This window comes from Micropterus salmoides, unplaced genomic scaffold (genome assembly GCF_014851395.1).
Source record: "Micropterus salmoides isolate LMB-PRFRI ecotype aquatic unplaced genomic scaffold, ASM1485139v1 Ms_hic_scaffold_4, whole genome shotgun sequence".
Taxonomy (NCBI): Eukaryota; Metazoa; Chordata; class Actinopteri; order Centrarchiformes; family Centrarchidae; genus Micropterus; species Micropterus salmoides.
In genome coordinates, this window is record NW_024043372.1 from 35540607 (window position 1) to 35557396 (window position 16790).

At 39.3% G+C, this 16790-nt stretch overlaps 1 protein-coding gene across 5 annotated transcripts in view; it reads right to left on the reverse strand.

Annotated features, from left to right (window-relative positions):
* The window catches only part of cadpsa (Ca2+-dependent activator protein for secretion a), a 202441-nt gene that overhangs the window by 22214 nt on the left and 163437 nt on the right, over positions 1-16790 (reverse strand). For all 5 annotated transcript variants that reach the window (XM_038697484.1, XM_038697483.1, XM_038697482.1 and 2 more), the window contains one exon: positions 14038-14145. In XM_038697484.1, coding sequence (XP_038553412.1) covers positions 14038-14145 — 108 coding nt within the window. The remainder of the gene's footprint in view (positions 1-14037; positions 14146-16790) is intronic.

The following is a 16790-nucleotide window of genomic DNA, read 5'->3' on the forward strand; positions in this document are numbered from 1 at the left end:
CCCCAGGCGTAGCATCACAGGAGAAAGGTAAATGTTTATCTCAGGTCTGGGTTTCTTTTCAGGCCAGCAATCTGGGTCTCTTACAAAACACCCGTCTCCTTCATCCAGCAAGTGTCAGTTCAACGGACAAGAGAGCGTAAATAAGGAGCAACTTTATAAAAACACAGTGGTTTGGAGAAGGGATGTGTGTATATTTGGGGCGGTGGGTGGAGGGGGTTGGGGGCCATGTTGTGAGGAACTAAACAGTTGGAATTACGGTCAGCGACCAGTCATTGAGTAAACATACAATGAGCGACAGAAAAGCTCTGTGGTCGACAATAAAAAAGAAAAAAAGCCGCCAGCTTCAGGCCCTGAGAAAAGTGAGCCATTCTACTTACAAAGAGCCGCTTAGGGGTGGATTGAGGGAAGGAAAAAGAGGGCTAAAACACTTGTGGGCTCAGGGAACTCTATAGGGGGAGTGAAAATGGAATAAGCCAGCAAGCACTTGAGGGTCCCGCAGAGCACCTGAATGGGATAGAAGGGTGGAGCACCAGAGGGGGGTCTGGGGAAGGTGAATGGCCTTCTTTTTGGGTCCAATTTGTCTCTTTTCACCCTGCTCGCCCTGCTCCGGCTCTGACAGATGTACAAAGAGGGAGCGGCGCTGGGCCACTCATCCACATACGCCCGTGAGCAGCTGTCACTTTTGTCAGACAAGTTAATCAAACAAATGCCACCATACCTCCCTTTTTAACAAGGCGGATGGAAAGAGGGATGGAAGGGGGGGTGCAAAAGGGTGATAGAGACTAGCGAGATGACATGTGTGTCCTCAATCAATTCACCCTGCCGGCCCTCATCAATAAACCAGCGGGACCTGACAAAGGAGAAGTCTCCATTAAACTTGTATTTCCCTCCTCTCGGGATGATCAGGGCTTTGGTGTCCTTAGCTGTTTCCTCCTGGCAACACTGCGCTGGGAATGCTCACAGAGGATTTAGACCCAAAGGGAAACAAAATGCTCTGTCTCAGTAATTATTAAGGACTCTAAGCTGCTTACAGACTTCATTAAACGGAATTGAAACCTTTTCAGAGCATGTTTTGAACAGTAACACACAGTCAATCTTACCTATCTTGCTTGTCTGGCTATTTTTTATTATTGTGACCTACGACTATGACCATTATTTCCCTCCCTATTGGTTGTGTAATCCTTTTACAGTTCTTTTACTTCAACCTAAAAGAGATTACTGGCTGGCCTGAAAAACAACAAGAGGGCATCAATGCAGTATTGCAGTCATATTGTTGTGGAGGGAAGGTAAAGGACATCTGGTCATTGTCTCAAAGAAACAAATTGATCCCAAAAAAGCTAATCCTAACGCAAAGCATTGCAGAGATAAAATGCAGCTAAGATGTTTAATCTGTACAATATAATGTAATAAGAATATAGAATGATGATATAGGTTACAATTTTCTTAAGAGGCATCAGCAAGAAAAACAGTGAGAAAATAATTAGATCAGATGGTTGAAGGGTAATATCATTTGTCATCTATGAATGTGATATTTTCTATCATTTTACAAAATTCATGATTCTGAGCAAACAGTTTAAAGTTTTTGTTTTACATTTGTGAAGAGCTTTGTCCCGTAACTATTTTATAGGTAGTTCTGTATTTGTCTTAAACTTGTTCTTTTATTCTGTCCGCACATAAACAAGTCATTTGAGAAGAATAAGACATCTGACAGGCTGAGGGAGTTAAGTTTGCGTGTTGCCCTGCACTCAGTGTTGATTAAATTGTTCACTTAGCGTGACTGTGGGGCCGGCAGTTCATGACCGGAGCCGGCAAAGTGGTGAAGTGTCCCCGGACAGCCAAGTGGTATGACGGCAGATTCATCACCATTCTCTGTCACCACTACAAAACACACACACATACACACATACACACACGTCCACAAACCCACCCGCTGTGACCAAAGTACAGCGGAGGCGATGGCAATCTTTATATTCCCCAATCTGCAGCTCACTCTGACCCCTGCCCTCGCTCCTCGCTCCCCGCTCCGTCACAGCCGTCCAACACTTGGTAAGCAGAACGAGACAGGAGGAGCAGCAGCGATTAAAAAGCGCTTTAACTTCTGTCACACAGAAGTGCAATTTTGCCACGCTTGAGAATCTGATAACTACCCAAGGTCAACGGAAATACTTCAAATCAATCAATGAGCCGCGCTCCTAATCCGCTCCGGGCAAAGGCAGATTAAGTGTATAATTGACCTGTGTAATCCCAGTATCTGCAGCTCCAGCCCCTGGGGGAGTGTATGGGGAAAGAGGGAGGCGGCTCCAAGACTCACTGGCTCTACAGCCCAGTCTCTGTCTTCCTCTTTCTTCCTGCCCCCCCCCTAACCTGGCGGGCATGTTGGTTGCCTGGCCTTTGTACAGGAGAGAGTGCCATGGGGCAGGAAGCTGTGGTATATCAGTGAAGGGCTGGATTTGGCTCAGGCTACTATTACTTTTTTTAATCAATGATCCCCAGCCTGTGCCGTACTAAGTCCCCCCTTCAGTATCATTTAAGCACATCTGTCTTAATCTGGGCCTCTTCAGCCACTCTTTCAAGAACTAAACCATGGAGGGGGGGAGGGGGGGGCAGAGGACCAAATTAATTTCCCGCAATTCTCCAAACTCACACACACAAAGACACAGATCTTATCATACCTAACAAAAGGTCAAAGTACAGTACAAGTTTTAGGCTATTTATAACTAATGTGTATAGTGATTTAACAAAATACTGTCTATGCAGCATAAATAAATGCCCAGCAAATAAAGACAACAGTAATAAATACAGTAAGTAAAGTAATATAGAAACATTGTCATCTCTTGACAATTTTAAAAATCTAATGCGTGCCTGTAGCTGTTAAGAATGGCTTTTTTATGCAAGAAAAAAAATCTAAAATCTAAAACAAATGCATATTCTCTGAGATTTAAGTGTCAAACATACAAGATAAAACTCAGAAATTTGCGAGAAAAACAACTCAGAAATTCTCTGAGATTCAGCCCAGCTGTATAACCAGCTAGGTCTAAGGGTGAAGTGAATTCTTGTGGCACTTAATTTGTAAATCAGGAGGTCCTGGAACACAGGGAGGCTGCTGCCCTGATGGGTCAGTGAGACAGAAAAAGTCACAGAACGCAGCCAAAACCCAGAGTGGCTGGAGCACATTAACCAACAATGAGGCACTAGCTGTTAAATCTAAACTAAACAACACTGTCATCACAAAAAAAACCCAATTATTTATTCACATCAGAGCATTCACAATAATCATTCCCTTCACTTTCCCGCCATGTCCTGTCTGTGGATCGCAGCTACAATGGGGGAAATGGAATTAGGCCTAAGTTTTATAACAATGAAAAGCAAACAGGCAAAGTGAACTAAGTGACGTGCTATGATGAATCTCCTCCGCTCCGTTTCAGTGCTGTGAACGGTGCCGCACCTACACACACCCCATAATTTTGCCACACTCATTTCACCATATCACAGAACAAGCCCCACTTAGCTGTGGGGCTTACAGTAACCATATGCCAACACATTTAGACACCAAAAAGCATTAAACTACTTGCCAGCATACAGTGCAGCTACCATTAGGCCTATGTGTGGGGCTCTACAGATTTTGATAGTGACAAAGGAGGTACTGGATCCAACAAATTAAGCCTTGGGGGGAGGGTAAAATCTCCGTCCCCTTCCAGCATGGCCAAGGACGATAGCCTTCAAGTTGCTATGCACTAGTAGGACTGGGTTGAGCCCTGCATCTGTGTTCAATTCATCCACTAACTAACAAAACTATTTCTTGCAAATGTATCACTTTAGAATCTCAGAAAAGTTTTTTTCTCTTTAATCCCGAAATCATTATGGCCCTAATACGCCGTTGTATGATCCAGCCATTTTTATCAAAGCTGTTCGATAAATTGACGTACCTGTATAAATGACAACAGAAAAGTAAATGAATTCCAATCAGTCTTTAATTTTTTTTTATACACAGTACAGAGACAGCTCTCCTTAGACTGACTAACGACCTTCATTTAAATGCAGATACATGGCTCTGTTCTATTTTAGTTATTTCTGATTGCAGTACGGCCTTCGACATAAGAGATCATTGGCTTTGATATCTCAGGTTCCGCTTTTAACTGGTTTAAATCTTATCTAGAACTTTCAGTATTCTCAGTACTGCTTGGTAGCTCCTCATCCTCCTTGGATCATAAGGTTTCATTCTGGGCCCAGTCCTCTTCTCAATTTTGATGCTGATATTGAGCCACATATAATGCAAAACCATAATATATACAACATACTATAACGCTGGTATGCAGGTGACACCCAGTTATGCAGTACTTTGCAAATGTTTAGCCAGATAAGGAAAAAAAACCAGAAGAAAAGTCTAAATAAAATCAATCCTTGGTGTGACCATCTTTTGCCTTCAAAACAGCATCAATTCTTCGAGGTACACTTGCACAAAGTCACGGATTTTGTAGGCATATCATCAGGTGTATGGTTAAACAATTATACAAAACAGGCGCTAATAATCATTGTAAGCTGAAAAACAATCATAATCTAATACAGAAGCAGCTGTGTAGGAGGAATATAACTGGGTAAGAACAGCCAAACTCAGCTAACAAGGCGAGGTTGCTGAAGACAGTTTACAGTCAAAAGTCATACACCATGGCAAGACTGAGCAAAGAATTGAAGTATTGGTGATGTTTTGACGGCAAAGGATGATCACACTTTTATGAAAAATGTACATATTAAATAGGTTGCTCTGTATGGCCATAGGCACATGGAATGTAAAAGGTGATAATTTTGAGTTTGAATACTCAGTTGCAGTTCAAATATGAAGGATCAAAAATGGAAGACAAGAGTGAAACAGAAAACCTGGCAGAAAATAAAAGCAACTTCTTCTTCATTTTTAATCATGAAGCCACAGACACCTGCCTTCAGAACAATTTTCACAAACGTAGAAAATATAATATTAAACATTCTATGATTGGATTGCTGGTCAGGATTGTGGGTTGTAAAATAGCATAAAGTAAATCTGATTTAAACCCCACAAAGTAACACATTATATGTTTTGAAGGAGCAAAAATAACAACTGGTTTTTCCCCACGAGATTAGTCAGAGAAGTAGGTCAAATATCAATTAAAAATGTCCTGCTCTGCCAAGCCCCCCTCCTCACCAATCTATGTCAGAACAAGGGTATTAGCACTTTAATATGTCTCAGATTACAATTCATTTCATGAGACGCTGTTGTTTAACATTATCAGCATTAGACCACATATGGGCCTGTCCGCTGTCACTCTCAACACCAAATGTGAGACGCGTATTTAGAAATGATGTGGCCATAGTAAAATAATCTGCTTACATTGGCTGATGTTAGAAGGCATTTTGAGATAAATGTATGTCAGACCCCCAATTAAAATGACATATAACCTTTGGCTTATACTCAATTGCATGTCTACCTTTCACCTCAATTTTATAAAGGCAGGATCATATTATATTATATTCACCTGGCTGTAGTCAGACCAACACACTTAACTGTTCATCTTTAGATTTGGCAAGGATGTGTGAAATGAAACATGCTCAAATGACTTGATGTGATTTGAAATGTAATCTCTTCCCAGTCAACTGTTGTGGCGTTGATGGAGTTATTTTATTCCACATTATGGCCCACTGAAAGATTTAAAGACTTTAATCTTGTCAACCAGCATAAAAAATGTCCTCTGGTGGGTCACCAAAACATCATCAAATGTCTTTCTAGTCTTGAAAAAGCAATTTCAATATATAACTATGGGTGATTTTTTTCCTGAACACATTGTTTCCTTTGCAGCTGTTTATTTTTTTCTTTCATTCTTGTTTACACCTTTTCATTGTTATTTATTTCATATTATTTTTTCATCATTTTTATTCTATAAAATTCTTGAAACAAACTGATTTGAATTCTTAACAGGTGAAAGAGGTAATCTCACTTCAATTACAAACTTCTGTAGGATTGGTAAGATTAGATAATAAACAAGGTGCCTTGTTAAGATGGAGACAGTGTGAACCCTGGTTCTTTCTAAAAGCATGTCTAAAACAAATGTACGGTGGAATACCATTTTAGGTAAGGACCTGAGAAAACCAATAAACCATAAGACAGTATTTCTATGTACAAAGCCGCCATGAGCATGTATGGGACACAGGTTGGAGAAATGAACCAAACAGATAAATAAATGAAGAAAGCAGCTCATCAAGGGAGGGGAGGGGACGCCTTACAAAGCAAAGATTAAGGGGAGTCCATCCTGACCTTATTTTAAGGACAACAACCCCCAAACGCAACACAAACACACACAGTGGGGCTTGTGTGGCCTGTGACACTGTAATTTGTGAGGGTTCATAAACATTTGCTTTAACTGATCATGTTCAGTGTTAACTTCAGTGTCTTCTATAGCATCACAGTATGAAATACTGTGAAAACTTAATGTTGCTTACAGGTAAAAATCAGGTAAATATCCCCCTCATAATGACCATACATACAAAGCTTATTATCCAACGGGAGTTTTTGTTGTTGTTGTTTTTCAAGAATTCCACTAACCCGTAATCTTTTGAGGGAACCTTCAGTCAGATGAAATTTTTTTGTCTGCATCACAGTCAATGTAAAATAGGCCCTTTCTGCATGTTACATTTCTATTCATTTTAAAGGATATTTATGAAATACTCAATTATTTTAAATCAACATGCTGCCCCTGCTGCATCCTACATCCTTCTACCAGACTGATGAATAGCATTTTCTGGATGTGTTTTTCGTGACCATGTCACCATATTTACAGAACAGCCATCACTAATATGACTTACAGGATAGCTAGACATGCTGTTTAGGACTACAATACAAATGCATACTCTAGTAAACAAGCATTGATAAAAAAACCTCAAGGCCCTACTGCTGTCAGCCAGAAAATCACCTTCAAACAGGGTTGACTTTTTAATTCGTTGATTTATCAGCCACACTAGCAAAGTAAATGGCAGCATTTCTATTGAGTTTTTGTATTTATTTATCCAAAGCACTTTACAACTCAGTGCAACCATTTAGTCGCACACAATCACACACCAACTGCAGCCAGCTATCACGCAAGGTCCTGCCCTAAGCATTGAGACCAGGGTGGAATTCAGTATCTTGTGACACGTGGACAGGTAGAGCTGATGATACACGGAGCAACTTTTAGAGCAATCGTGCAGGGCAACGTTGCTGTCAATGGTAATGACTAAAGATTACTACCTTAATCCCCTTCCCCCACCACTCAGCCACCCGTCCCGCACCGCCGCTATCCGTTCAAAACATAGTCAGATTTGCCACTAGCAAGATTGCCCAGCAACATTGCTCAAAATGTTGCCCCGTGTATCATCAGCTTTAGACTCATCAACATGCTCTATCAACACATGTGAATTGCGTTTCATCATACATGCAAATAGTTGACTGTTCTTTCATAAACCAAACTTTGCCAGTGTGCCAAACTTAAATAGCAGCTAAAGTGGCAGCTTCATTTGCGTCACTGAAACCCTTAACATCGTACATAGCCCGAAAAAAAGCTTTTGATGAGTTAACTGTTGATCATACTGTCAGTATACCAGCCACAACTATCAACTGCCTAATCTTAACCTAGGTGTTGTTGTCTAACCTTTGTCTCATCATCTATCTTGATCTCTAGATGTTTTGTATCACAGCGCTGTAAGACTCATATCAGAAGAAACTCATCCCTGTGACCTGTACAGAAATGTACATTGGCTCTATGTGTCAGTTAGAAGAGACATTCACTCTTAGTATATATTTATAAAGCACTTCTAGGCATCGGCGTCGCCAGGTCATTTTTGTTTTGACCGTACCCCCGAATGTAACTAAACAACAGCAACAAAAATATTTTCCATGTTAATATGCAATAATCTTCATGATGCAGCCTCCCTCGGAGGTCTTCAAAGAGCGGAGGCTACTCGCAATAATATTGCTAAATTTTCACATAACGTGACCCACGACTGTTACTAGCCTGCCTGCGTTTAGAGTGAGCACGAGAGGAGAGAGAGAGAGAGAGTGCATTGCTCACAGTTTCAGGGCTTATCCGCAACTTCTGAATTGTCCCCAGCAAAATTGTAATCAATACATTTAAATATAAATGTAATTCGCCAAATGCACGAAAATAACTGATATATAGATATGAGCTAAAAAAATAATAAGCTTCTGATTACTGCATTACATTCTGTTATATTTTTATATTCTGAATTGTCACCTGCCACCTAAATGTTGTCCTTCCCTTTATAAAAATAAAGACATTTCCACCATAAACTGGTGCAGAAAGTGCCATCAGAATTCAGAAAATTAAGTGTTTAATGCTCAAAATCTGAATTCAGATTAATTAAGCTAATTTATCATTGAGGTGAAAAGGTGCCATATGCACATCTGAAAAGACTTCAGGCTACATCAGGCATGCCTGCATGTCTGTAGACTCAGCTGGGATTAAATTAAATGAGAAAAAGTTGATCTACAGGAGAAACATATCTGAGAGCCTTACTGCATTATATTACACTATATTCTTATTTAGAATTGTCACCCGAGACATTTGCTCCTCATTGGTGCGAAGAAATTCACCAGAATGCAGAAAAGTGTTCAAAGTTTTCAGTGGGGGGAGTTAAAACATGAAAGATTTCCGTGCTGGGCTAAGCCCCAAATGTTTCAAGAGCCTTGACACGCTCCTACTTTAATGCTGGTTTTATGTCCCTTTTTCTATTTTATCCTTGTCCTTCATTTGCGGCTCTGTAACTTTATATTTGTGTATCTTTCGGAACCAAGCTTCCTTTTTTAGCAGAGATGGCATCCACCCCATTCCCATGGCACATAGGCACTTTCCGCAAACATTTCTCATGCAGTTAGCCCATCCTCATGTCACTGACTGACCACCTCAGCTCTGGATGTCACACCAGTCACGGTTTACTCTTCTTCGCATCCATTTACCTCTTTACATCCTGTTTGTGCCATTAGATACCCCTGCAGTCCAAATAATTCCCATGACGATTCAGAGAGCCTCACCACCATCCCAATTGTAATCCATAACAGACCACACAAACGCTATACTACAGTATGTAAAACATAGTAATCTGGTTATAGGTCCAATCTCGAACAACATTCCTGACATTAAACTCCGCAGATTTGGTCTATTAAATGTTTGGTCCCTATCTAATAAGACGTTTGTCTTAAAATGACTTATTTTTGTCCCAGAAATTAAATCTTTTTCTTTACTGAAACCTGGCTGAGCAAAGGAGAGTACACAGAGTGACCGTGGTGGTGGCCTAGCCGCTACTTTAAAAAAAACATTTTAAATGCTCTTTTCCTAATGTCAAAAGAATGACCAGCTTTGAGGACCTCATGTGTAATATCTGCTTTACTGATCCTGTATGTTACATTACCATATATCGTCCACCAAAACTGAACAGTCATTTTTATCTGAGCTCTCTGATTTTATTGTTGATGTGGACGTGTTGATGTGTGATGTGTTGAAGTACGACAAAGGGATTATGGTTGGTGGTTTTTAATTTTCATGTAGATGACCAAAATTCAATAATTTAATCTCATACCATAAACTTTTTATGTTTGATACTTTGATACACCCTACCTTTTTAATCCACAACAGCACTATAAAATCTTGCTTCATCAACAGTCAGTCTATAACCACATTTTCTTCCACTTTAACTGTTCTACATCAAAATGGGTCACCACAACATATTGATGTCATGGTAGGGCTGGATGATATGGCCAAAAATATTACCACGGTAAAAAGTTTCATATCTTTCAATATCGATAATTATCATGATAAGTATCAAATCGTCATTTCTTTCGAGTTTAAAGGCTGATTTTTTCTCCTGAGAGATGGTGAATGGTTAATTGTGGTTTAAACTCTTCTTTATGGTCAACACTTGATTTCAAACAGTGGATCACTTCACAGATGCGAGGTACAAAATTCAAAACAATTATGATAAAATCTTTGTTAACAAATATGCATGAGCAAAATTAAATGAAAGCTAATTTGTGTATGATTCAAGTGAATAAAATCAAACATTTATTGAACATCTACCTGGATAAATTAGGACATTAGCTCTGTGAAAAGAGAATGTAGACAAGCAGAGCGTAGGTGGAAAACCACCAAAATACCAATCTGGCTTTTATAAGAAACATAGCACTAAAACAGCTTGCCTCAGGGTCACTCTTATTTATCCATCCAGAAGTTTTTCACTTCAGCTGATGGTAAGGCATCCACCTGTGCTCCTCTGACTTGTGACTTGGGTCCCAGTCTCCCCCTGGGAGTCAAAGCGGCACACTTGAGGTCCTATGAATACCCCTTTAGAGAGACATTGTGCCCTACCTTCCAGTGTTTACGTGTAGATGAGAGAGACTTATCTATGATGATAAGATGTTGTTGGCCCGGGGCCAGCTTAGGGTCAGCATTTTTGTGTCCTTGTAGTAGGATATTTGCACTGTAAAATCTTCCTTAGCACATAGTGTATCACACTATGTGCTAATTAGCACACTGTAGCTTGGTTTTATATAAACATAAATAATAAAAAATCACCACAAACAACAAAAAAAAAATCTTTTATACTCCAGCTCTAATGTTCCAACTTGCGTGCTGCCATCCTTAACCAGATAAATAGACAAGAAAGAGAAACGAGTAGATAAAAAAAGGGTGAAGTGACAAGAAAAGCACATCAGAGCTTCAGAGAGCAGCTAGAGACACCTTCATCGGCCTCAGTGACGCCGCGGGGAGAACTGATACAGAATGACAACAAAGAAAAGCTCGGATGAGACAAATCCCAGCAGAAATGCTCTTGTAGAGGAAAAGAGGATACATGGCAGAGCAGCGGGTCAAGATGTAGCAACAAACAGCAAACATCCAGCACTATGCACCTCTCTGTCACCCCCTGTCAGGACAAACAGAGAGGAAGAGGATAGGAGACGGATTACACCTCAAGGCCTCAATTCAACACAATGGCACGGGCAGATAGATGCAACTGCATACATGCCTACACTGTTCAGTCTGCAGAAAGTCAACCATGAACACGCTCACACAGTGAGAGTGACAGTTACATGGATGTTCTCCATGTCCGTTTCAGCTCATCAACCTTTAAGCCTTAATTAAAACCATTAAAACTGCAGCTAATTGTTTAAGCACTCTATTATTTATGATATTATCTTATTAATCAAATAAAGGAAAATTCTGGTTTATTCCACCTAGGCCTTATTTTCATAGCCTTCATTTTTATTGATCGTGCATATTCAAGTTCATTGCTGAGATCTGTCAACACGATGACGTCATAACAAAGTTTGACAATATAACATGTTCTAAACAAGCAAACAGTTTATCCCGATTATCTAAACCATCTTATTTGGATATTCACGTTTCTTGAAGCATCTGAGTTATTTTAAGCAATGGTGCTATGTTCCCAGATAAAAGCAATTAACTTGAAGCATATTCACAACAGCCCAAACCAATGGCTGGAACCACATTTTCCCATGTTTTTGTGTTTATGTGACTAATTGAGACAATATTTTTTTTAAATTGTTCATTCATTCAATATTGACCAATTAAAAAATATCATCCCAATTAGTCACATAGATTAAGATTACTCAGTAATCTTTGATTCCAGATTACTGTACTGACAGTATCCTTACCGCATAGCATGGTGTCCCCAAGGAAATTACTTAGTTGAGGGGGTTAGCCAGACAGATCCTGATGCATCCTCTTTCATGATCAGTTTATATACTAGATGGTGGCCTAAACACTGTAGGAAATCTGGGACCTGTACTTCTAAAATAGTGATAGGCCTGACAAGAGAATGAAGCAGTGAGCTCTGATTTGTGGATTGTTACAAGATATGATTGCATATTTAGATCAATGTGCATCAAGTTTCCAAAAAACAAAAAAACATTCCTGGCAAGGTTTGTAAATTGCACTTTTACCACCTTATGACGTACAGATTTAGTTATCCCTCAAATGTACTGTACCAGCTCTGTCTTTTCACTGAGTGAATACACAAGTCACTAACCACAGAGTTATAGCGATTCTTTTAAAAATACAGTAGCAGGTGAGATGAGCTGTCTGTAAGTCCTCGAAAAGAAAGTGTGTACAGAATTTGTGGTGGATAGCTAAGCGACTTTACAAAATGATCTTTTGTGCCCCTTTTTCAATTGAGTAACTGTTAGCTGATTCAGACAGAGAGAACCGCTTAGGATAATCCCTCCTCAAGATCAACACAAACGGCACACAAACACCATGAGACAAAGGAGTAAACGGCGGCGTAGAAATATGTCCAACTTTGAAAAGAGAAGCAGGGAGCTGCAGCTCAATGTGTAACTCATCCCGCTGCAGGGATTGGTGTAACATATTTTGGGGAGAAATCCTCCAGTTTGACCTAAGAGGAGGCTCAGCAGCGAGGCTTAGAGATTTACTGATTGTTTTGGTGTTACTTGACCTCATCTCATGTAATGGAGGCAAACAGTGTCATGGGACTGTTTTTCAAGTTGATTGCAGCTCGAGTTGATTACAGTTTGTCAGCTATGGAGAAGGACACTGATGTGTCAGTACAGTCAGCTTCACAAGGTGACTCGCAAGAGCCCAAAAAGACATGACTCTGCATGAGATGACACAAGAAGTAGGGAAGGAATGTACTAATAAGTTTGGTAGTAAAAGCAGTATTAACATGTTTCAACTTGCCAGACTCACCTGCGAGTCCTAATAAAATCATAACAAACCCAATTTTATTTTGCATTGTGGCAAAGGGTTCCCAAAGATACCAAATACAGCAGAATTCAGTTATAAAATATGCAAACACCATCTAATATTCCAATATTCCATTTGGTTATCAGAACCAGTCAAAAAAAAAATCAGGACAACTTTTTTGGGATTATTTCATTTTACTGTTAGTAGTTACTGTGATGTAACTTACATTAAGTGTTGGAAATGGCCTTGTCCCCCTAACTAAAGAGCATAAAAGTTTGTCATTGTCTTCTAAAACAACCCATGTGATTGTTTTCTGATCTGCCACCTCTATGGTTAACGTCTGGTTAAGACAAGTGAATCTACTTGATTAAGGTTATGGAAAGATTGTGGTCTTGATAAAAAGAAACCAGCACTGAAAATGTAAATAGTTTAGGTATTTGCACAAACAACCAATGCAGTAATTTGTCTGGTGAGGACATTCTAATGACAATGTCATAGTGACTCATGCTGTTGCCCCCTTATTCCCTAAATGTTTTACACACCATATTTACCTTTACATGAAACTAGTGAGTGGAACACCCTTTGATTTGTTTTCTATGCCAGCTGAAAATGACAGGGAGTGACCCTGCAAGATCTGGTTCAAACTATTTACCAATGTCAACAATAATGGTACATGCGTTTGGAAAATCAGTTATTATTATGGAGTGTTAAATGTAAAGTAATCATAAATATCCATAACCATATTATTATTATTATTATTATTATTATTATTATTATTATTATTATTATTATTAGTATATTCAGAACTGTCTGAAAACTGAACTGAAAATGACAAAAAGTACTCTGAACTCTGGCTGTTTCACGCCATTCAGATTAAAGCTCACATGTATATAGAGAAAATGTCCATCAGTTATCACATGACTGTTATCACTTTGGGGAAGCTGTGGCTCAGGTGGTAGAGCGGGTTGGCAGTTAATCAGCAGGTTGGTGGTTCAGTTCCCAACTCCCCCAGGCTGCATGTCAAAGTGTCCTTGGGCAAGATACTGAATCCTAAATTGCCTCTGATGGCTGTTCTGCTATAGTATATTGAATGTTAGTTTCTGTTTGAGCACTTAGTGTGTGTGGATGTAGTGTAAAAGCTTTGAGTGAAAAACTAGAAAGGCGCTATACGGAGCATTTGAATTTTGTTCACTCTACTCATATGGATTTTTAGAAATCTCACAAATGATCACAGGTGGCGTGAATAAAACCCTGTTATTGTTAAGCCTCCCTTTGATGGAGGAGGAGGTGGCTTACTTACATCAAATAATCTCTCTATGTACACCTCTTCATTGACCTTCTCCCGCAGCATGTCCTGGGAATGGCGAACAAATGTCACATAACCGTCAGCCACATCCATCCCTGGCTTCTGCAACGAAAAGAGAGAAAGATGGAAAATGCATACAAAAATAGAAAGATAGAATAACCCCCCCCCCAAAAAAAAAACATATGGTAAATCACTTCAAAGTGGATAAAGTTAACCCAATTACTGGTCAGTCAATTCAGTATGAACACATTGCTCAAAGCCTTTTAAATCCTTGTAGAGATGCAAAACTTTCCAAAGATACCAAATATGTTATCTATAAGATATGTAGAATATTTTCATTTGATGAAATAGTTCAGCCATAAAAACCCAAATTAGTGGGTTGAATAATTTGATGCAGAATATATAAGATACTGTCAGAAAAGATTATTTCCAGCCAACTACTTAAGTGGAGGTTAAGTGGTAAATATCATGTTTCATTCTTATCAAAAATGCTTTGTGAATTACTGTCACATGTGTTGTTGTTCAGATGCTGTATAGTATAATTATATATTCAATGAGTATGTTTCTGACGTGTAGATGAAATTTTGCTTTAGATATTTTGAGCTTATTGTCTTTTTGACTCAAGTACTGAATGGACTGGCATGAAATTTGCCCAGAGAGTGAATCCTACTGACTTTAAAGATGCCCTGACTTTTCATTTAGGCACCACCTTGAGGTTGATATTTAAGGTTTTTGACAACTATTAGATGGATTGCCATGGAATTTGTAAGTACACCAGCAAGCTAAAGAAGTAAGATGGACTAAAATAATTAACATCTGCATCTTTGCATTGTCACTGTGTGCATTTTAGCATGCTGATGTTAGTAATTAACTCAAAGCACTGCTGTGCCTAAGTATAGCCTCATAGAGTGGCCCGCATGGCTGGTGACTCTACTCTTGATATTAGGAACATCAGGTGACAAATTGATGGAAATTATATTAACATTCAAACTGAGATGTTTCCGTTATCATTTGGAGAATGATGCAGACTCTGGACTAACAGGGCATTCATGTTCTTCAGTTAGCTCTCGTCAGAGAGTTGAGCTTGGCAAGAAACAACTTTCACAGTCTGGGCATGTGCAGGGGCATTGGAGACACTGAGTTGGTTTTGATGAGGAGAGCAGATTGTTAGGAGGCCTGCCATTCTGACATCTAAAATATTCACTGAGGATAATGCATTTGTATATGGCAACTTAGTTCTTACATCAACATATCTTACCATTTTCAAGATAACAATCTTTAAACCTTTCGGCCTTCGCTTCTGAATCTTTTCTCCAACTAATACAAATCCCAAAAGTCATGCAAAGAACTCAACGCCACTAAACTTAGTGAACACATCTGCAATGACCCTTAGAATGTGCAAATGAGTGTCTTTTTTACCAGTGAAACTCTAATTTAGTACTTTAAGGACACAATTAGCGTAGTGGGCTGGAAACTGCGACCTCTGCCAGCGTACACAGTGCCTCGTCACATTCACTGACAAGGCATTAATTTGAAATTTGCCGTGTTGCTACGGCCGAAGTGTTGGCAGCTAATACAGATCTGATGCGCACACACACATACACACACCCACACACACACAAACACACCACCGCCGCCGACGCCACCCTGACAGCAGAATGGTCATGTGTTGTACAACATGGACTCAATGTGTACTGCACAGAGAGAGGCACGAGGCATGGCTGCTTGTCAGTGTCTGGCCACATGCATATGAATGGACATTTGGGGGGGAGGAAACACGGGGATATTTCATGTGGAAATACAGCAACCAATACCATCTGGTTTATGATACTACATGTGAAAGCATGGTCAAATATTTGTACATGCACAAAAAACACACACAAACACTGACACATCACTAGGAAACAAAATGCTATTGTTGTTGTTTAATTTCACATGAATTATTAAGAGGTTTGAGCACAAGTGAATTTAAATTATATTTAGTTTGCACAATAAATCAAAATCGAGCCATTAAATTCACCAATTTACAGGATCAATTGCTTATTTTATTGCAACTGTCTCCTCAAAATGATTTTCATATATAACTAATTTGCATTAGTACATTTTGTATCTATCTGTGTTTTAATTGCCAGTATTCCATTTTAAAATCAATTTTAAGCATTTATATAGATGGGATCTTTAAACCGTCTCACTGCCAACACAAAATATTCTTTTCCAACTTATCTGTGAACATTCATACCCCATTTACACCTGGTATTAAAGGGTAACGTGTAAAGATTTCTTGTAAACAAACACACTGATGTTTACATTACTGATATATTTTCCATTATTAGCTTATCTCAGATATATTGGGATTGGAGTCAGTTAATAAATAAAAAGAAGGTGCAGTATAGAAAATTTAAAAATATAAATGTTTGAGTAATTTAAAGGGGCTATATGCATTTTTTGTTTTTACTGACATGAATCACTTTTTTATTGCCTGTGTGTGAAGGGGTTGTAACCTCACATAAAAACGATCCACTTTCCAGGGTTTTTCTGTTACCTCTGGTGGCCAGCATGCCTATTCCTTTGACTCTTGGTCGGATTTTCCGGGAAATCTGTTGGCTGTGATATATATCGGGCATGCCGAGTCTCTTGCCTTATGATTCTGCACCGTACACATTGCAACAACATCACAGCTAATGAGAGTCCACTAAAACAACCGGTTCCCAGCACAACACACACTCCTACACAAGCTGAAGCACTTC